Raw genomic sequence first — 23,280 nt, forward strand, 5'->3', positions numbered from 1 at the left:
TCTGTGCTGCAAGATTGTCAAGGTAGCAGCGAGATCTTTCGGAGAAAGTCTTTGTTGGAGCATTTTTCGATGCTAATTTTACGAATAAATTGAATGAAATTACTTTGAAATTTCGGACCCCCTCCCCCCTTCCCTCCAAGAAACAAATTAAAATATAAAATGTTAATAAATTTTGCAAAAGTAGAATGTCGTTTATCTTTAAGCTGTCCAAAAAATAATCTTACAATACAGACGATTTAGAATTGCTAAAATGTTTAAATATTGTTGCTGATCCATAAAAGACAATCAAAATATATTTTAAATACCTTTAAAATGAGAAATTTAAATTATCCACATTAAAAGACACGCAGTGTATGTCTGAAAGTAATAATTTTCTTGAAGATACCATTAAATAGCGTCTAAAACGGTGCATCACAAACTCATGAAACTCTACAGAGAATCAGTACCAAATAATAGATTATAAGATACATAACCACATTTCAGTCTAAGGCCAATATCGCACTTATTGATGGTCAATTCTTACCACAAAACTGCAAAATTGCTTTGCTTTTCATTTTGAACATTTTTATTCTGCTGTTCCTCTTTTCCATTCAATAAACATTGGGCAACTTTTGAGCTTCTGTTGCTCGTTTCAGAAAATGGTTCCAAAAATTTTGAATAGTTTAGGGAATAAGCTTTGAATTCTTACATTTCCCAACGGTTTCCGTTTTAAGCTTTATCTTCAAAGAAAAACTTGGCAGCACAATGAAATAAAAATAACCTGTTGCATGTTATTGGCGCAATGGAAACGAAAATACAACTTCCAACAAATATTTATAATTTCTATTTTGGAATTTGTGGTTAAATTTTGTTAAGATACATGAACTTTGTTTATTTTTACATTGTCCATGATATTATATTGAATATCTCTTTTTTCCTTCTCATTTAATGTCTTGTTCGGTTTTCCGTTAAAGGTGCGTCAATATATCCTGAGTTTTCTTAATTGAAATGAAATATTAATTGAAAACGAACTCTTGTCAATTTTCAATTTGCTTTGGTCGAAGGAAAATAAAAAAGAAACACAAGACAACAAATGGTTCCTATAAATTGCTGCAACGGAAACGGGGCTTTATAAATCTTGTATCTTAATCGATTATTAGCAAATTTTTCTTTTGTCAAGAATTGTTTTGTGGTATTTATCCCAAAATGAAAGCTTAAATATTTTCTTCAATACCATATTATTTCCTTAAGTTCTATTTTTTCAATAAATCTCTGCAGATTTCCCTGAAATAAATATTCCAAAAATATAGCGTTTTTATTTATTTGCCTAAAGGATTTTAATCGTCCTCTATAATTTGTATCCACCCCGTATAAACGCCATTCTACCTACGCAGTTTAACTCAGCAAACCTTAAAACTGACCCTCGTTTAATTTTACTTAATAACATTCATTAAAATTCTTAATTATAATGGAGGATATAATTACTTTTAGCCTTTCTCAACGAATGCTCCTTTTACGCCCTCGTCCCTGTTATCGAAATATTTAACCCTTAGTCTTCCCGTGGTGAATTTATTCCCCGTTTTTGGTTCTATTTTCGTCAATTTGGAGGTTGATTAACTCCCGCGTATTAAAAGAAGGGGGAAATGAAAGAAACTCGTTTCCTCCAATTCGTTTTTGTATTTAGTCTAGAAGCCTGTGTATATTTTATAATGTTCCATGAAATTAAATCATTTTTCCTTCCCACAGCAGGGAAGTATTAATTTTCCGGGTGAAATATTGCAAAAATTTCACAAACATGATTGATTGGGAAACAATAGGCCCTCTTTAGCCCCTGAAAATAAAATACGGCCCCCATTTACCTAATAATTTATTGGGCGTTCAACCTATGGGCGATCAGATGATGCAGAGCTGTGATAAGGCAAATTTCCCGTTTCGAATAAAATTGTTAAAATTATTTACCTCGTTTATTATTCATTTGTAATCGCATACATGTAGCGCGTCTGTTCAAAGCGGTTAGCAGAAAGGGTTTAGCCAACAGAGCGGAAGCCCTTTGTGCACCTTCTAATGCTCGAAAAGCTCAATTAGGATCATTTTGGCATAATAAATTAAAATAAGCGTGAAAAGGTATGAGAGGAAATGACTGAAATAAGCGTAAATGTTTTAATTTCATTTTTGTTTCGTAAATATATTGGGGTGTGTCATCTAGGCGCCATAGAGTGAAGTTATCATAGTACCTTTTTTTAAAATAAACTTGGAAACACCAAGTGAGAAGTTGATGTTAGGAAAAAGGGCATTTATCTCTTCTTGCTGAAACTTACCTGGGTACCTTTAATCTACTGTATAATATTTGGTTTACTCCACTACCGAGTGAGAGAAATAAGGAAGAGGATCCTTTGTTCACGAAATTTTTATAGATTTTTTAAGTGAATCGGTATACAATACCATCGGGGCAAGCGAAAACTAAGTTATTAAACCGATAATCCAGTGTACAGAGTAGCAAATGTGTAAGAGAAAAATAAATCAAAACGATCTTCTTTTCCTTCTATTGTATCGTACACTTTCATTCTTGGAGCTCTTAGGGGCACTCTTCACCAATCTTTGAGGGTTACTTCATACGGAAGGAAATATTTCACATTTTAATAAGAAAATTGAAATTACGCGTTGGGAGATCCATTCGTGATAAAAAATGAATTGATTACCTCTCATGAATGGCCCCCGTATTGCAGAAAAAAGCCATTAGTGTTTGAAGGTTCAGGGAGAGCTCTCCTAGTGACTGCTTATGCTCAGCTAGGTACAGAAGCTAATTTCCCTTATTGGAATTCTAGTTTAGTTGAGATTCAAATTTCAAGTTCTAAAAAAAGATCCAAAATGAACTTGTTAAGAGCGATTACAGTGGTCGGGGAAGTTGATTACACTTACATGCTTACAGTTACAGTTGTCAATGAAGAAGATGGAAGACACAAAAACTGCCTTTCACACATATAGGCCTTACGGCTAGGCTTGTCACGTGCTTAAGCGGAGTTAAAGCAGTCCAGTTGAATTGATGAAGCTGAGAAGTCTGTTGAAGTGTAACTTCTTGATCCCGTCAGGCAACAAGTTTAATTGTCCCAAGCATTCCTTTCTGGCACGCAAGAAAGCTCAATATTTCGCCAGCACGTAACCAGATGTCTTGTCCTGGGCTCATGCGTCAGCATTTTTAAACCTATACAAACACATGTCCCCCTATACATATAATAAAAAATATATTAATAATTTAAATAATATATAATATATATATAAATATATATATATATATATATATATATAATATTATATATAAATAATATGAACATATAACTAAAATACAAGTTTCTTAAAATATAAGATTTTAATTTCCTTTTACTGGCAATAACACATTCTAATTCAGGTAATAGTCTTCTTACTCTTAATGACCAACGTAACTCTACTGAAAACTGATTTTTCTTCACCATAGTTTCAAATGTCCCTTTCGTTTTAAAGTGTGTCATTAAAAACAAAATTAATTATTTTTAAAATTTTTAACAAGCATTTTGATCGTTCATGCCAATTTAGCTTTAATTGGTACGATCAGAGGCTTGACTCTCAAAATCTCGATTTGACTTAGATTCTCATTTTATCAAGTTTAATTTTCTGTTTAATAATTTGATAATACGAATGCGGTGAAGAAATTTCAAGATCTTTGCAGATCTTCTTATCTTCTTGATAAATATCTCGAAAAGTCTTTGCCTAATCTTGCAGAAAGCAATAAAATTTGATAAAATGGCAATCGAAATTTCAATAATCCTGCCTCAGATTTGACCATCATTTTTGAATGTATTTAAGAAAAATTAATATCAAGATATTCGGTTTTTCCGGCACATCTGCGAAAGTAGTCGGAACGTTTCAAATTTCAAAGCATCATTATGTTGACATCCAAGTTGCGAAGCTTTTCTAGTTTAATCAACTTCATATCTTACCATTTACGAAAGTCTCATGTCTACCTGTGATATAGCACGAGTATAGTATAATAATTCATACTATTATTTACTTGAATTGGTACATTTCAATTTCACAAATGATGTTCCGTGTCCCTAGTTGGTAGTAATCCGGTAGAAATAAAGCTAAATGTATTTTTGAACCCTCGCAAGTAGATAGCAAATGTGTTCCTAAATGTTGAACATGAAATATATTAATGAAGAGATTTTGTGATAAGTCTATAGACTTACCCAAGCTTAAAGTATAGAACCTGGAAGTTCTGAAGAAATTCAGTTTCAAATATTAGTCGCACTGAGCAAATTAAACCAATAAATTAAAGGAAAATTAGATTTATTTCAAAATAACAGTATTCTAAACAAATTTAGCTTTTCTTGATACAGGCAATGGTGTCCTCGAAAATTTTGAGAGCGTTATCCTTGATGCTGGGAGCAATATCGCAGCTGTCGATTTGGGCAACAACGTTTTGAATGAGGGAAATAATTTCAGGAACGTCAGTTTGCAAAGCAACAACAACCTTCTGACCGGTCGCTACAATGGTTCCAAGGAAACTGACTAAGCAGGCTAATTCACCTTCAGAACATTTTCCAAGGGTGTCAGTTTGTCCTTGGACATCATCTTGAAGATCCCGGAGCTGTCCCAAAACCTTGTCTACCTCTTTGAAGATATCTGAGTATTTTTTGGAGATGCAGTCAGCGGTAGTGCTAATGGTGGACTTTACGGCAGCGTCGAGGTTTTCTTCTTGAGCATCGATACACTCCAGGGCAGCAACTCCATCATCGCTTGCTCCATCTTTAAGTAGGTCAATATCTTTGATGAGGGCACTGTTCGATTCGGCGGCTATTTCTGCGAGGGCGTCCACAATCTTCTTAGTTTCTGCATCTTCGTCAGCTTCGAAGTTAGCTACTTGGGTTTCGACGTCAGTGAGAACAGTATTAGTTAGGTTGAGGACTCCGCTCAAGATCTCGACGACAATATTTTTGATGCTGTCGTCTTGGACTGGGGATTGGGTGCTAGCCTAAAATGTATATTTAATTTTCAAATCTTGGTGAAAAGAGGTGTATATAAATTTTAAAAAATAAAAATTTATATATCTGGTAGGAAAAGTAATATATTTTCGGCGATGTAAATTAATAGACTACCTTAAGAACAACTTGGAAAGCATCAGAAGTCATACGATTTTCCTACGAAATGCACATATTACTTTTTCTGCCATTAAAAAAAAAATTTTTTTAAATCTGTAAATTCGAAACATCTCTACTAAAACAGCTAGCACTACGGGAATATTTTCTCAGCCTGTTATTTGCGTTGTTTGCGTAATAATGCATTTTCCCTACCACATGTAATAGCAAAACCTGGATTAATTTGGAACAATAATTTTTCCGATATCAAAACATATAAGAAAGTTGTCGGTGGTAGAATTTTTTTTACTATTCTGTTAAATTTTTCTACCTTAAAGTAATATTGTGTCATTTAAGATCAGAAAGTTGATTTTTTTGATCCCTGTTATTTTATTTTTCTAGTCCGTCTGTCTGAATTAATACTGTAAAATTTTGAAAAATATTAGTGTGCTTAAGGGCGGATATATTTCATTCCTTTACAAAGTCAATTATAAAATATAAAAAACGAACGAAGTAGATATCAACACAAGTCTCTTATAAAAAAAATATGGTGGGCCACGTGACCAAATATGTGTTTGGCAGGGCTTTTGAAACTGTTAGGTCTCGCCTACGACTCACTCTGGAATCTACTTAGCTCGTCCTGCAAAACATTTTTTGGTCGTGTAAACGTAAAAAACTATTTTTTCCACCACTAGTTATCAAATACATCATTATTGGGTCTATTGAATGGCTGTAAATTATGTTTTCACGCCTTTTTCTTATAAAAACATTTGAAAAACCGCTTAACAATGACTCGTATATGGCTCATTATTTACTTGATGAGCTAATCGGCAAAAATGTTGTCATCACCCTCATTGCTATTTTATTGTTGCCATGGAAGTGAATGTGAAATGAAAAGTCACCAGTTGATGCTCCTTTCTAGACACGTTGTATTTTTATGTTTCGGATTTAATTTAGCAGTTAAATTTAGTGGTGGAAAAAACCGTATATACACCACAGTTGTGACCCCTATATCTTATGTCCCTCAGCACTACTCGCTTCGGAATTTAAAGTTGAATCCAGGTCATAACAATGTACTTCACAAACTTGATATATAATATACTATTATAAACCCATGCTAAGTAAATTAGAAATTTTAAGTATGTGTAGGTACTCACATGAATAGCCAAAAAGGCCACGAATAAGGTAGCGAAAAACTTCATTGTTTTCCTTGAGTTGTAGACCGTTCTGTTCTAGAATAGAGGAAATTAGAGAATGAATTCACTAGCAACGTGCTATCACTTATATTCGCAACTTTATCAATTCTTATCAATTTTCAGGGTTTTTTAGAGTGCTTTAACATAAAGGTTGAACTTCGAACTTTGAGTGGACTGTATTTAGAATAATCTGTTATCAAAGCTGAATTTTCCAAAGTGTAAATTAATGACACTTATTACAAATATGTGGAACACGGAACTCAATGAAAAATATCTTGAGCTTTTGTACTAGGCGTAATGTTGATTTAGTCAGTTGGTTCAGGTTTTTAGGTTTAGGAAGCACTTAAGCGGTTCGTTGTTCAAGGTGTAGTGTGATAATTTAAGGTTGATGCTGTTGACATGCAGTTATATGCGATCGAAGACCTGGAGGGATAATTGGCGAAAATATACCAAAATGCTGGAAGAGATCGAAAGTATGTCTTCAGTAATTATTATTAGGTGTACAACTTTGCTTCCGCCGTTTTTTTTCCGAATTTCGCGATTTTATTGTAAAAAACTAATTATACCTTTAGGATCCAAAGTATTGTCCATCGCTGGCCACTACTTTCTCCCATCTTTCGGGCAGCATACGAATCCCGTGTTGAAAAAATTGGACATCTTTTGAAGCGATCCACGATTCTATCCAATTTCTTATTTCTTCATAAGACCGGAAGTGTTGGTCAGCTAGCCCATGTGCCATGGATCGAAACAAGTGATAATCAGAAGGAGCTAGGTCAGGAGAATATGGCGGGTGGGGTAGGACTTCCCATTTCAATGTTTCCAAGTATTTCTTGACCACTTGCGCAACATGGGGTCGAGCATTATCGTGCTGCAAAATCACTTTATCATGTCTCTCGTTGTATTGCAGCCGTTTCTTTTTCAATGCTCGGCTCAAACGCATTAATTGGGTTCGATAAAGAGCACCTGTGATTGTTTCAGTTGGTTGTAACAGCTCATAATATATTACGCCGAGTTGATCCCACCAAATACAGAGCATGATTTTGGAACCATGAATAGACGGTTTGGCCGTCGACGTGGAAGCATGGCCGGGATATCCCCAAGTCTTTTTGCGTTTGGGATTATCGTAATGAACCCATTTCTCGTCCCCAGTCACAATACGATGCAGAAATCCCTTCCGTCTTTGCCTTGCAAGCAACTGTTCACAAGCGAACAGACGCCTGTCAATATCTCTTGGTTTCAACTCGTACGGCACCCAATATCCTTGCTTCTGAATCATTCCCATGTCTTTGAGGCGTTTTGAGATTGTTTGTTGAGTCACTCCCAATGATTGTGCCAATTCTTGTTGACTTTGACACGAGTCTTCGTCAAGTAATGCTTCCAAGTTCGCATCTTGGAAAACCTTCTTTCTTCCACCGCTATGTTGGTCTTCGACGTGAAAATCACCGTTCTTGAAGCGCTGAAACCACTCACGACATGTCCTTTCACTAATAGTGGCTTCCCCATAAGTATCTGAGAGCATTCGATGAGCCTCAGCAGCAGATTTCTTCATATTGAAGCAGAAAAGTAAAACCTCTCGCAAATGACGAGAATTTGGCTCGTACACTGACATTTTCAATTGCGAATAACTTTATGATGAAGACACAAATAGACTAATATTTTTATGAGGTTATGTTAACAGGTGCCCAAGGCTCCTGCATGCCCACATGGGGTTATTTATTTCGATCATTACGTACCGCTACATACATCTATTCAAAAACGGCGGAAGCAAAGTTGTACACCTAATATTTAACTATGGAAAGTGGGAGCAACATGCAAAGAAAGATTTTAATAATTTCAAGTTTTACTGTAAAATCTATCGATCATGTTACTCAAGCTCTGTTTTAATGAATAATCTTTAAACTTTGAATTTACCTGAACTCCAATATTTCCGTCTAATAAAAATTGTCATATTTCGGATGATTAACATAGAAAATCAAAAAAGACTATTTAGTTATTGTTTTTCCGAACATTTCAAAAAAGCTTTTCGTGTGATGCCTATGATTATTTTTTTTATAGTATAGAGATACAAACGTGTAAAACATCTGGATATGTTACTTCGTTTTTTACAACCAGCATTTCTAAACAACTTCCTTTTTTAAAGTTGATGTTTAATTTAATGTGGATGTTAAGACTAATATAATAAAATTAAAATCTTTTTTATAAAAAAGGATCGCCTAAATAAATTTCATATTAATAATAATTAATTTTAACGGTCTGTTAAAATAAATATTTTTACACGTAGAAGTAATTTTGGGATTAGCTCTTTTTTGGTTTTGACTGATGTTCGCTATAACAAAAAAAATTAATATTGAATTAACTTAACTTTTGTCGAAAAGAAACGTGAAATCTGTTTACTTTCAACAGACCTAAAAATTCTTTAAAAAACGAAGCAGAGTTGATTGACAGCTAGTTTTAAGGATTTAAGTAAAATAATCTAAAATTTAAACTTTAATTGACCACTCAGAATTGAGAATTCTCTTGCTGAGGAACGCGTGAAAGCTTGATTTAAACCAGACCTATAAAACTGATCCTTAACTGCCAATAGATGCGTCTGCCAATATTTTTTAGAAATTAAACATCATTTCTGGTATAAGGGACGTTGTGTCTTTCCTTGGGCGTGTCTGAAGAATTGATGCATTCATAAATATGCGAGTGCTGCATTACCAAGAAGAATATACATAAATATATATATAGTGTGTTGCAATTACATGGCAATAAGACTGAATTTATACTTAGCATTCATTAACATTTACGTACGTTTTAGATATGCAGTACACTACTATAGGTAGTCGTTTAATGCATTTATAAACATTCCAAAAATATGTATTCATATTACACGTTGTTGGATTTAAAGTGTAGAATTGCAATAGACTGCTGAGGTATTCTTGTAGATAGGTGTTATTTTACGTTTGATAGCTGTTAGATAGTAGGTATTATCTTTAAGATTGATATACCCCTAAGGTACGACCCTGGTAGGTATTAGTTGGAGCATGGGAATTACCCATGCTATGCCTTGTCGGTATTGGAACTGTCCATGATAGATTCCGTTGGTCCTATAGTTGCAGTTCCAATTCCCAGCTAAGACGCGGATGGTGCAGATGGCACTATAACCAGGGTACGCCCATGGTTTATCACCACGAGTTTCAGTATTTAAGGATTTGCAGGGCATGTTCAAGCCCTCTTTTCTTTTGGGTTCGGTTGTCGTTGCCAACTCATAAGTCGCGTTCGCGTTCGCAAATTCATAAGTTACTTTGTCCTCCGCTTTGTTCACTTTATTTTAACAAACGCACATTTATAATTCTTTTTCTGACTTGTGATTTCATTATAAAACATAGACACCATTTTATATCTACAGCAGTATCAAACCCGAAGCAGTGAGAAAAATTCTTCAGTTTTAATGTCGATTTTTTCGTTGTTTAATGTTTTTTTTTAAAGATTTACCTGTGTTTAAAGGTCTAATCATTATACATTTTACATATTACATTGTAATCCAGAAAAACACCTATTTAGAACGATGTATAGTTTTTTTATAGTTAATAATTAATGAGATATTTAACGTTGAAATGATTGGAAATGATCACTTTTTCCCTATATTTTAGTAATCCCAAAACTGTCCTCAAATTTTGGTGATAAATTCTGCATATAATTCGTCATCTTTTTTCATTTAAACAAATTTGTATTTTTATTGACCCACACAACAAGGAACATAATTATAAATAAAAAAATTTAATGCCTTGAAAATTGAAAAAAGCAAAAATATACATGCGATGCATTTAAAATATTAATATTCACAGTTCCTTGACTTTTGAATTTCTAATGTTTATCCATAAAGCCCTGTTGCAAAATGCACTTATGTAAAGTGTTGAAAATCTCTCTCCAAAGACCTTCATTTAGAAAATTTCATGATGCTCTCGGAAATTGCTATAGCTGTAGCTGCAATACCTTACCATTGCAAAACATTTTCCCTTGAGGATCTGTTCAACACATAACTCAGGTTGGTCCAAGCTGGTAAAGGAAACCAGGATTTACAGCAGACTACAGATCATCCTTGAAGAGCAACGAAAAATTACTTTGAAATCGCACCTCATAGATCTTCCCGGTAAAGACAAGACATACAAAATACATGGAGTTTCCTTGATTTAAGGCGAATCCCGAACCAGACGTGTTTTATTCGAGACACGGCTTAAAAGAAAGTCTGGATTTAGAGCCTGGATCTGTGCAAATGCTGTTCCACCGGGAAATGGGAGCTTTATGATCGTGTATTATACAGGAACATAACTTCGGCGCCGTTAAAGAGATTTTTCTTGCCCAAGGGAATGATAATTGAATAACTTTGTAAGAAGGAAGTTTTAGCAAACCTTTGAAGAAGTTTTAATGATGAACTGAACGATATTGTAAAGTAAAGCCTGTTAAAATGTGAAGGGCAAAAAACACCGTGGCAGGGTCATTATTCTCTTTAAGTGGCGAATGTACACCGAATATGAGGGCTTTTAGTTTGTTACGGTAAAGCAGCTACGAAAAACTTTTATTACAAAAGAATTCCTTCCAGTATAAAGCCGTTTCCTTCGACGTTTTATAAGGCTTTGCATAAGAAGGTTTAGCCGATCTTTAAAGGCTTTTAGGTTCTAGTCATACGGAAAAATAAGTCCATTATTGAACGCTAAAAGCTGGAGAAGTTTGCCTGTATATGTGTGAATATCTAGGACAGGGACGGACAAAAAAAGGTTTTAAGTAAAATTTCTGTCGAATACTGTTGTTATACTGTCGTAATAGCTTAAACAAATCCACTTAACGGGATAATTGGTACACCTGCCACTTAAAGTACTTGAAATTTGTTTGTTATAAGTTACCAACAGGTGCAATGTGTCAAGTAGGTGAAAATAAAATGTTATTTCTGGCACCATCTAATTAATAAACTTATATCATATCTCGAGATGACCCTTAGAATACCGAAGCCACTTGAAACAGGTAAAATCGTTGTCTTATTGGCTTTTGATATATTTTAAAAGTATAAAAATTCCCTGAAATTTTCTATCTCGAAGTCACAATTGCTGAAAAGTTGATAACCACTATTATTTAGAGCTCTGGAAATCGGTAGGAGCGTTCTGCCAGCATAAAATGAGTAGAAGTAAATTTCTTGCCCTCGGAGATTACAATTCGATTCGCTTGATCTTAACCCTTGATTATTGTTTTCATATGCAAAGTGACTTACTTTTTACGAGTTTCTAGACCAGATCCTGCGATCCAGAAAAACCAGATCTTGTTACATTCTTATCAGCCATTGCGTTCGTAATCGTTAGGAGTATTCGTCTCCCTAGGACCGATTTAAGCTTTAGCAACATTGTAGGGAATGCCTCATTTTATGGCTCAAATGATAAGCGAAAACATATTAATATGTACAAATTTGCCTCATTAAATGCGACATTTATCGATCGCCTGCTACATTCGTGTTCTCGATCTGCATTCTCTCACTTTTCTGTAACAATTTTAAGAGGATTAAGGTCTATTACAGCTTTATGCCTCATTCCAGTTCTGCGTCTAATTAACTCTAGCACCCCAAAAACTGATTTCGATCCTATTAGATCTTGCAGGATTGGTTTAGCTGAAGTCAATTACACGCCAACAGAAATCGACGTTGTCAGCGGCAAGAATGTTGGATCTGCAGGAAAATATTCTGTCAGTGCCATCTGCAGGGTCTTCTTTACTGCACCTCCACCAAATCTTCGAGCGTAAGCTGCGGGACTTACAGTCATCAGGACCTACAGCCAAAAGTAATAAAGATGAGTGCAATGATAGTCATAGGAAAAATCTCTGAAGATTAAGTCTCATTGCGGTTTTATGCCTCGTTCCAGCTTTGCTTTTAATTAACTCGAGCACCCCAAAGATCGGTTTCGATTTTATTAGATCTTACATTACCGACTTCTACCTGCATTTAATTGACTTCACCTGAACTAAGTTGACGAGATTTATTTATCTATTTTTTTTAAGGCTATTTACATTTATCTTTAATACTTTTTTCTATAGATTGGCCCTTTGTACTAAGTCCTGCTTTTTATTTTTGAACATTTGATTTTGATGCAGCCAAAAGGACATGGTAGATGACGTTGTTAGGATATTTTCCTGCAGACCAAACATCCTTGCCATTGATGTTGCCGATATTTGTCTGCCTTTGATTGACTCGAGATAAATTGAACTGATAAGATCTAATGTGATGGAAATCAGATTTTGGGGTACTCGAGTTAATTAAATGTAGAACTGAAATGAGGCATATAGTAGTCATAAACCTTAATTTTCTCAGATTTTTCCTAAATATATTAGTGCATTCATCTTCACTATTTCGTTGAATGACACACCATTCTTCCAAATTTGTTAGAATTTCAAAGAGTTATACAACAATTGCATAACTTGTATTTTGAAAGCAATCCATATGACCAGTTCTCCAGAATCAAACTCAAAAGAATTTCCAGATGTAGATGGTTATAGTAGAGGGTGTCTCATAATTAGGTTCCAATCATTAAACAGCGTAATATACGTGCAAAAATAATACCAAATTGGTAAATAAATAATGTCCTGAAGTGACCCCTAACGGAGATACGACCCCTTGATTGAGGTCCCAATGAGGTTATTTTTACTAAATAACTCATTAACCCCCTAACCTCAATATATAAAATTTTGGCATTCTCACAATTTCGACGTGCTCAATCTTTAATTAAAATTAAAGTAGTTAACTGTGAATCATAGACCTGTCATTGAGAGGGTTTTGATTACAAAAACAGCCATATTATTTTTTAGTGGGTGCAAATTTTATATTTTCTTACTAAAAATATGTGTACCTAGAGTTTTCTTATTCAAAAAAGGTACTTTTGAATAATCTCTTTAACTGTCACCGTTTTAATGTTCTATAATACATACATTTAATATTATTTTCAGTAAAACAGCGAAGTAGGCTTTGAAACAAAAGCTAGTTGCTTAATATTTGACAGTTTGATATTTTTATTTAACAGTTTGACATTTTATTAAATTAGTTAGTAACCTTTAATTGTCGAAATTTAATTTAGAGTGAATTATGGAACATTTTACAAATAATAAACTAGCTCGTATTCACTTTATTTATGGTTTCTGCAATGGTAATGCAAGTGCAGCTATACGTGAGTATCAAATGCGATATCCTACCAGGACAGTACTCTATCAAAAATCCTTTGTCACCGTACATAGAAATTTAGTGGAATATGGTACGTTTAGGCGGTCTAGGAAGGAACCTCTTAGAAACCACAATGTGGAATAGGCATTAAATGTTATTAAAGAATATTCCAACATAGCTTTAAGATCACTAGCCAATATTATTAATATCCTTAAATCAACTGTAAGGTTTGAATAACATGCATAGTTAAATTAAAACCAAATTTAGTTCGGAAGAATGACGCAAATGCATCGATTTCATTCTTTTCATTATCAAAGGGTGCAGGATTTAAAAGCTGAGGAGTTTCAACGTCGTGTGGAGTTTTGCCACTGAATTTTGAGTCACCAGCGTGCTTGTAACCAAATTCTATGGTCCGATGAGGTAACGTTTACAAGAAACAAGACTTTTAATAACCGTAATACTAATTTTTGTGTCCTTGAAAATCCGAGAGTCGTTAGAAGAACCAACTTCTAAAATATTTTTTTTATTAATGTATGGGCAGGCATTTTAGGCGATTCGTTAATAGGACCCATAGTTTTCCCAAATAGATTGGACGCACCAAATTATATCAATTGTCTTTAGAATAGTTTGAGGAATTTGTTGGAAGGGGTACCTATTCGAACGCGATTTAATATGTACTTTCAACACGACGGGGCACCAGCTCATTTTAGCTCGCTCGTTCGAGAGTGATTAAATCAAAATTATTATTACAATAAGTGGATAGGGAGAGGCGGACCAAGAAACTGACCAGCTTGATCACTCGATTTAAATCCCCTAGATTATTACCTATGGGGTAAAATGTCAAGTGTTATCTATGTCACTGAAATAGATACCGAAGGAGAACTTCTAAGGCGAATAAATGAAATTGCCAATAGTATTAAGGGCAATCAGTTTGAAATTCTTCTTGCGTCTTTAAACATTAGGAAATGAGCCAGATCTTGTATTCAAGAGAACGGAAATTTGTTTGAACATTTACTTACATAAATGGTTTAGTTAGTATTTTGTTTAGCTTTATTTTATGTTCCGTAAATATAGTTTAATAAAAATATTTGATAAAAATTACTGATTAGTGCATAAAATTGTCAAATATTAAGCAACTAGCTTTTGTTTCAAAGCCTACTTCAGTATTTTACTGGAAATAGTATGAAACGTATGCAGAACATTAAATTGCATTTTCCTAAAAAACGGCGACAGTTAGAGATATTATTCAAGAGCAATTTTTTTGAACAAAAAACTCTAGGTTTACATATTTTTAGTAAGAAAATATAAAATTCGTGCCCACTGAAAAATAATATGGCTGTTTTTGTAATCAAAACCCTCTCAATGACAGGTCTATGATTCACAGTTAACTACTTTAATTTTAATTAAAGATTGAGCACGTCGAAATTATGAGAATACCAAAATTTTATATATTGAGGTTAGGAGGTTTAGGAGTTATTTAGTAAAAATAACCTCATTGGGGCTTCCATCAAGGGGTTGTATCTCCGTTAGGGGCCACTTCAGGATATTATTTATTTACCAATTTGGTATTATTTTGGCATATAGATTAACGTTGTTTAGGGGTTGGCACCTAATTATGGGACACCCTATATAATTTCTCAAATACAGAAAATCTACAGTCTCAGGGATAATATGGATCCAGGTTATCGGAAAAAGCATAAAATTGAATCGATCCTTTAAAAGCACAGAAAATCGTAGAGTCAACATTTCGTTGAAGGCTTTCGCTTAATTTTATTGTTATCACAGGGAATCAATCCATTCTTCTAGATAGTCTACAAGGAGCTGACAATTTTTTTGAGGGAAATAATAGAGACTATGGAGTGTTTGTAACATAATAACAATTTATGTTCTGGCAAATTAGTCCCTAGCATCCCTTTGTGGCTTCGTGGGAACAAGTGTAAATCAGAATATGGAAATTCATGCGGCGTATTCTCCAGCAAGTACAATTTCTTAAATATTATGTAATGTATACTTCGTGCAAATTAAATTTGCATACATTGATGCGTCACTTTAATTTTCATTTTCCTGCTACTTCCGTGCACTCCGTACTTCTTCCAATTTATTCTCTTATTTAAATGCTAGGCCAGAGCTGCCCAGTAGTGAGCATTGCCCTAACTGCCATTTGTGTAATTTACATTATACAGGGTGCCCCAATTAAAACAATCCACCCGAAGTACTTTCGATACAAGAGATTTTTCCGGAAAATCCCGAGACAGGTCGATTTTGCTTTCAGGAGGGACATGTCTTCAACGTAAAATCATGGATGTAGGTTTATCCCCAACATGGAGTGGCAACCCCTTTCGATGATCTTAAATGACACGGGAGGTTAAGTGCCACATCATTTTGAAGGCATTTCACTCCTCTTTACAAACGTCGTGAAATTTTTGTTCTGCGCGAAAAAATAAAATAATAATAATAAACTCACTGAAGAATAAAACTGCAAAAAAGGATCTTTATTTCCGAAGGCTTAATAAGATGATGGATTTTAGGATTTTACACTAAACAGAATAATGTAGATAGTGAAATTCGTTGATTTGTTATTATCCGATATTTTGAAGCAAATGATACAAATTGTGGTTTACACCACTGCAGAGAGAATTGAAATTGCCACTCGCTATTTTAAAAATAATGAAATGGCCTGGGTCACTGCAATAATTTTCAATGAAAGGCATCCCGGTAAGAATCTCAGCTATCCCTATGTGATAAATTTAATATCTAAATTCATGGAAACTCGCACTGCTGCTAACAAAAAACTTGAAAGTTGATACACTATTACTAATGAAGCTGCATAGTTTGCAATTTTGGGACACATTGAATTGCAGCTTCCATCAAGCATTAGAAAATTAGATACAACTTAAGGAATTCCACGTAGCAGCCTTCAGAGGATCTTGAAAAAGCATCGATTCCATCCTTATAAAATTCATTTTGTGCAAAAGCTCAATAAAGATGATTCATATCACCGAAAATAATTTTGTAAGGAGATTACTGAAAAAAGTTTGAACAATCGTAATTTTATATATTCTAAATGGTTTTTTTAACAATTATACATTCTTTCTTAATGGTTACGTCAATAAACATAATTGCTGATACTGGAGTGATTCGAATCCTAGAATTATGAGAGAACGGCATTCACAGTATCCAGAAAAGTTGAATGTTTGGGCTATAATTTTGAAAAATAATATTGTTGGTCCATTTTTCTATCTAATAACTTGATGGATGAATCTTACTTGAATTTGCTTAATGACTCCATCTATCCTTGTATTTTGATGATTGTTGAAAATAACGATCAGATCTAAAAGATTATGTATTTTTCAAGAGGATGACGCTCCGCCACATTATGCAGCTACTATACGTGATTTTTTAACTCAATATTTCCTCGAATACTAGATTAGTAGAAGAGGTTTCATTAAATAGTCTCCAAGATCGTCAGGTTTAACATCATTGGACTTTTTCTTATGGAGTCATTTAAAAAGCGTTATTAATAAAATAAAACTTACCTCTTTGGAAGATCTACGCCACCAAATAGTAGTAGTATGTGACGAAATAACCCCTGAAATGCTACAAAATGTTCGAGAAAATATTGAACAAATATTTTATATATACCTATTATATTTTGAATATTTAATTAAAAATTGTTATAAAACTTTTTTTCAATTTATTTCATCAACACTTCTAATACGGTTTTTGCATTACTTTTCACACAGAATTTCACCACGTTTGTAAAGAGAATTGAAATGCCTTCAAAATAATGTGTCACTTGACCCCCCGTGCCATTTAAGATTCTCAAAAGGGGTTGTTACCCTGTGTAGGGGATGAACCTACATCCATGACTTTACGTTGAAAAGATGTCCCCTTTGAAAGCAAAATCGACTTGTCCTGAAGTTTTTTGCATCGAAAATACAGAGTATCCCAGATTCAATATTACAGCTATTATTTTGATAACCCCTGTAGATAAAGAGAAAATATTCATATAAAAGATATTGGGTGCATTTAGAGCTAAATGAAGTATAATCATTTTTGCATACGGGATACGTAAAAAATAAGTTATGAGTATATCTTTTGTTTTTTCAAATGGAACTTTCTAAATATTTGTCAATTTTCCAATTTCCGTTTCAATCCTAGACACTTTTCATATAAAATACATATGGTATATAATTAACGATTCACTAATTATAACAAATTTCTGAATTTATTCATTTCTTCATTGTCTTATTAAATTACATTGAGCAAACGGCCTTAACTATATCTCCATCTAGATGATAATGTACTTGCTGTAATTGCTGTAATTCTAGGAAGGTCACAGATTTTTTAGAAGCAATGTGTGTATGCACATGCAAGCAATGGAAATAACTTAATAGCGATCAGAGGATCCGTTAAGTGGCCAGCACGCAGTCCGGATTTGACGCCACTTGACTTTTTCTTTACTTTTTTATCTACAGGATACTGTTTACTTTCCCCAATCTCAAAATTTAGAATGTTTAAAGACAAGAATAAGAACGACGTGTGTACGTATTACCCCTGCTATGGTTAAGCCCGCTTGTTTACGGAAATTTAATAGGAAAATGGAGGTATGCATCATTCGTAGCAGAAAACCTTTCAAACCATGTTTGTAAATAGAAATATTGTAAATAGTACCTATTTAATTTTGTTTAATATTTTTTATAATAAAGTTCTAAATAAATTTTAAAATTTTTGAAACATTGTTATAATTCGTTAATGGTAATTAGTTATAATTGGTTTTTATCTTATGTGAACCTTATATGAAACATTATATGAAAAGTGTCTAGAGTTCAAACGTAAGGCGGAAAATTGACAAATATTCAGAAAGTTCCATTTGAAAAAACAAAAGATATACCAGTAACTTATTTTTGACGAATCCCATATGCAAAAATGATTATGCATCATTCAGCTCTAAATGCATCCAATATCTTTTGTAAGAATATTTTCTTCCTATTTCCAGAGGTTGTGAAAATAATGGTGTATCATGGAATCTGGGACGCCTTGTATTTTAGGTGAATTGTTGTAATTGGGACATCTTGTATGACAAAATTAAGCATTTGAAGGTTGTTATTTATTGGGAAAAGTGCGAGGAAAAGCTTCGTTTTTACTTGGAATATTTCATTATATAACTCGATTAGATTGGTTTATGTACTTAAATATATTAATTAGCACTTTAGGTGGATATTACGTTTGAAAAAATCCCTTCTGAATATAAAGACAATGGGTCCCATATTCATTACATTATCTAAATGGCTGGACCGCTCATTATTTCTTATCAGTGCTAAACCTCCCCGTCACCTGGCGCAAGCGGTTACTTTGCCTGGGCTACTAATAATTTGAATTAAATTCACGGTTGTGGCCCTATCCGAACCTACTGTAAGTAGCCGAAAGGGCAGTAAGCATCGCTGTCTCGCTTGACGTATTAAAAAGGAGTAGAGGAGGGCAAACCAACTTGAAATTACTCAAAAGTTTCAACCCTAAAGCAGTGCTTACACTTACTTCTATGTCTATGTCCAAAGTGCTGTGTTTCTAGAGTCGATAATAGCCTGCTTAAGTCTTTACGAACGAAAAGGTATAAATCTCGTTCAAGCTCTCCTCGGTCGAGTGATCGCAAATCGAACTTTTAACAATTAAACTCCGAAGTAGGCAATAAACTTTTTTAATTACCATCTACATTACCGGCATCGTCAGTTTATAGTCTATTATGTTCGAAAGTTTGGGCGAGTGTAGTTTTATTATTTTTTTTTTTTTTGGTGTTAGTATTTTCTTTGCCCTCGTAAGCTCACTAAAAGCGATCCAGTTTTAAAAACCTCATGAATGCCATTTAATTAAGACGGTTCTCCTTAATTATTGTTCTAACTAAGCGCGCTGGCTTGTTGGAGCGTCGTTAATTTACATAAATTTGTCTTGAAAACGTCACTTGTTTTAAAATAATCCGTTTAGAAACAGCCCCTAGTTTACGACAAGTTTTGTTTCTAAGCAGTTTATTGTATTGTGAAATGAATCTCGACAGAGAAAGGTACGGGGAAATTGCCGATTGCATAGAAAATAAAAGGATATAGAATTAAATCGATATTTCCTTAATTGCTTTAGACTTTTTGTTTTTTCTATCGCGAATAAAAAATAAAAAGTTTCATAAATACACATGGAAATGAAACCGTGGATAAAGGGTTCATAATTTTTCCCTTTGTTACAGATGCACTTGTGTTTGTTTATCAGTGAATTGGTTAGGTTAGATTTCCAAGATTTGATTTTGTAATATTTTCTTTAAAAAATTTATTATATTTAATCTAAGCTTATATGCTTAGGAATCTGCACCACTAAACTACCAATAATCGCACTAAATTGTGACTGATAAATTTAAACATAAATATTTAAATATTGTATATATTTAAATTCCCATTAAATAATGTTCTATACAAATGGATGGGAAATGTTCTGTTCAAAGCAATAATACGTAATAACTCCGACATTGCGCCCAAAATATATTTCGATCGGTATCATCAAAGACAATTTGATAAATCCATTTTTTTAGATTGAAAACTTACATTATTGAAAATCCGTTCACATCAACATTTTCTGTATTTCGAATTCATTGTATACACATAATATACTATTTCCTTTTCGATGCACAATATAGGCACTATTTTCTGTCTTCGTAAAGGAACATTTTCCTCCTGGATGTATAATATTGTTCGTATAAATTATGCACAACGGCGAAAGAAGCTTTCAAATTTGAGGTTAAGTCGAGTACCGGTTTTTCGAATAATTAATAATTTTTTGAAGTGGATTATTTATGAAACATGTGACCTTTCTCTGCCATCTCTGGCTCTGCTCATAAGAGGAGAATAATTTTTTTACGACTTTAAGTTAACATGCATTTTATGGAGTCTCATAGTGAGGTCAGAAAAGTTGGAATATATCTGAAATTTAGCCGTTATATTTTTAGCAAAAACGCTTGAGCTCGTCAATTTTTATTTCGCAGTTAACCTCTATTCTTTATTTTACCTTTCCATTCTAGAAAAAAAACTCTAGTCATACACCGTGTATTTTTTAGGATAATTTCAACTGTTTGTGTATAAACACACATTTTACTTAAAATTAGTTCCTGTTTGACGCGAATTCGTAGATCGTGTCGAAAATTGCCTGGTCGTAGCTGGTGGTCAGTTGCAACATTTCTTATTCTAATTTTCGCAACTTTTGTCATTTATTATGTTGTACTGTAATGTATTATTACTTAAATATGTTTTTAATAAAATGGTTGAACGTATACATTTACAAAGGAAGAGATCCAAGTGCCACCAACCTCCCGTCCTCTCACCCCAGGATTTTAATGAAGTTTTGCAGAAAAGTAGTTTAGACCTATCTAAGAATAGTGATGTATATTTTACATGCCATTTTCATGGTTTAAGGGGTGAAAGCTATCCCCCAAAGTTTCGCCAATTGTTCATTTTTTGACAATAAATTTTCATCCAGATGAGTTAGAACAACAAAAAAAAGCGAAATGTTTCTTTTTCGATTCGTTATTGACCTATCAAGGTTCGAAAAATCATCACTTTTAGTTTTTTTTTAATTTCAATTTTTTTTTGTCCCCGTTTTTACACACGTCCAGCTGTCTCAATCAATTTTTTTTACCATTTTATAGAGAAAACACTTCTCAATAGAATGGTAGAAAACAGAGCTCGATGCCATATTTTCAACAAAAGTTATAATTGTTTATATAAAAGTGTGCACGTCATGTTCGGCTGCTTATAGCGTCAGAACCGCAGGTTGCAGAAGAAAATTTCTCATAATAAAAGATGCTTCATTTAAAAATGTTTAAAACATACATTTTTCTTGCATCAAGAACATCTAAATATTGCAACTTGGTGGCATGAATTATAAAAATAAATAAAATATAAACAATAAATTTTACGTTTTAAAGATTTTTTTCGATGAATATCATTACTATAAAACATATAATCCGTGGATACCAATGAAATATTCTTTTATTTGTGCATTATTCATATATGGAAAAATGTCCTACGCTGATGCATAACGCATAATACTTGTTAACTACAGAGAGAATGTTAATCTAATTTTCAATTAAAAATATATTTTTGATGGTACCATCCTTTAATACTCATTAAATAGAGCCTTTTTTATTATGAGAAATTTTCGTCTGCGACCTGCGATTCTTACGTTATAAGCAGTCGAACATGACGTGCACACTTTTATAAAAACAATTATAACTTTTATTAGAAATATGGTGTCGAGCTCTGTTTTCTATCATTCTATTGAGAAATGTTTTCTCTATAAAATGATAAAAAATTGAACGAAACAGCTGGACGCGTGTAAAAACGGGGCCAAAAAAAATTTTTATTTTCGGAAAAAAAAACTAAAAGTGTTATTTTTCTGGACCTTGACAGGCAATGGTGAATTGAAAAAAGAACATTTTACTTTTTTTTATTGTTCTAAGTCATTTGGGTCAAAAGTTGTCGTCAAAAAACGAAAAATTGACCAATCTTTGAGGATAATTTTCACCTCTTAAACCTTGAAGATGGCACGTAAAATATACATACGTTACTATTCTTAGATAGGTCTGAACTATTTCTCTGCAAAATTTCATTACAATTGGGGGGGGGGGGGAGGTTCACTTGGGTCCCTTCCTTTGTTAGTCTATGTATGGTACATGGAATGTGGTCAAAACGTTCCATAGAGTCTGAAGGTAAAAAAAGAAATAGGTCTTTGTTTTAAAAAAAGTTAGCATAAGCTAAGAATTTACCAGTTACCTTGTATAAATGCAAATTAATGCTGGTCTGTAAGAAACATTGTCTGAATTTAAGCGAATTTATAACAACTTTCTTGACTTCACTGTATAAAACATGGTTTATTTTCAATAGATAATTTTACTACATGTTGATCAATATTCAATTTATCTTAATATATTCAGTTGGTTGTTTTAATTAATACTCTTCTATTGCAGAAGTAGGCGCACCTGTATTTTAGTTTTCTTGTTTACTTAAATGATATAAACATATTGCCACGTCATAAGAATTTATGGAGTAATTACTAAAGGAACCCTTGAGGAGTCATGTGTTCGAATTTATACAATTCCCTGAGGGAAGCGGTATTACAAAGTTCTGAGGTAAGAGGGCATTTAGGGTTTAGCATATGACGATGTTCCTACAAAATGGTATCACTTACTTGAACTTCTCTCCATCAACTTTAAGATGGATTTAAAGATGAATGGACTAAATTTAATAAATTATCATTTGTTTTTCTTATTTTTCAATTGTTGTTATAAATAACCTCCTTCCTTTTGATCCCAGATTTTATATTATGATTCGAAGAGGGATCGATAAAGTGTTATTAGTCTCGGAATAGGAGTGTGATACCATGAAAATAGTCAGTTTAGTAATATTAAAAATGTTCGTGGTTATACACTAGAGATGATAAGCATCATGAAATTCGTGAATTTAGCAATCGTCAGAGAAAGTGGCTGTAGAAAGTGAAGCTCAAAGTGTGTTATCCCCACCAGAACTGACTCTCGCAAAGTTCTTCAACACATCAGCAACATACCGAAAAGAATTACGACGTTGATGCTTAATCATTTTGTTATCGAACTTTTCGGTAGATTCCTCCCCAAATATCCTTTTACCTTTGGAAGTTCTTATAAGACATCAGAGCACAGCTGCAAAGCAGTGTTAGCAGTCGATTCTGTGTATGTTTAACGTAGATAAATGTACGTTTCAGTCAAAAGCATAAAAGAATTACTCTAACTGGGGCATTGAAA

General features: G+C 33.5%; 2 protein-coding genes across 3 annotated transcripts in view; one reads left to right on the plus strand and one right to left on the minus strand.

Moving 5' to 3' along the window:
* Csgalnact (Chondroitin sulfate N-acetylgalactosaminyltransferase) overlaps positions 1-23,280 on the plus strand; it is a 139,993-nt gene that overhangs the window by 66,552 nt on the left and 50,161 nt on the right. The gene's annotated exons all lie outside the window — the stretch shown is intronic.
* Positions 4,286-6,406, minus strand: LOC136420090 (uncharacterized). The gene is made up of 2 exons (XM_066406856.1): positions 6,248-6,406; positions 4,286-4,987 (listed from the first exon to the last, which is right to left on the minus strand). Exons 1-2 carry the CDS (start codon positions 6,290-6,292, stop codon positions 4,334-4,336), a joined length of 699 nt encoding a protein of 232 aa, XP_066262953.1. The 5' UTR covers positions 6,293-6,406; the 3' UTR covers positions 4,286-4,333.

The sequence above is a fragment of the Euwallacea similis genome, chromosome 3 (genome assembly GCF_039881205.1).
Source record: "Euwallacea similis isolate ESF13 chromosome 3, ESF131.1, whole genome shotgun sequence".
Lineage (NCBI taxonomy): Eukaryota > Metazoa > Arthropoda > Insecta > Coleoptera > Curculionidae > Euwallacea > Euwallacea similis.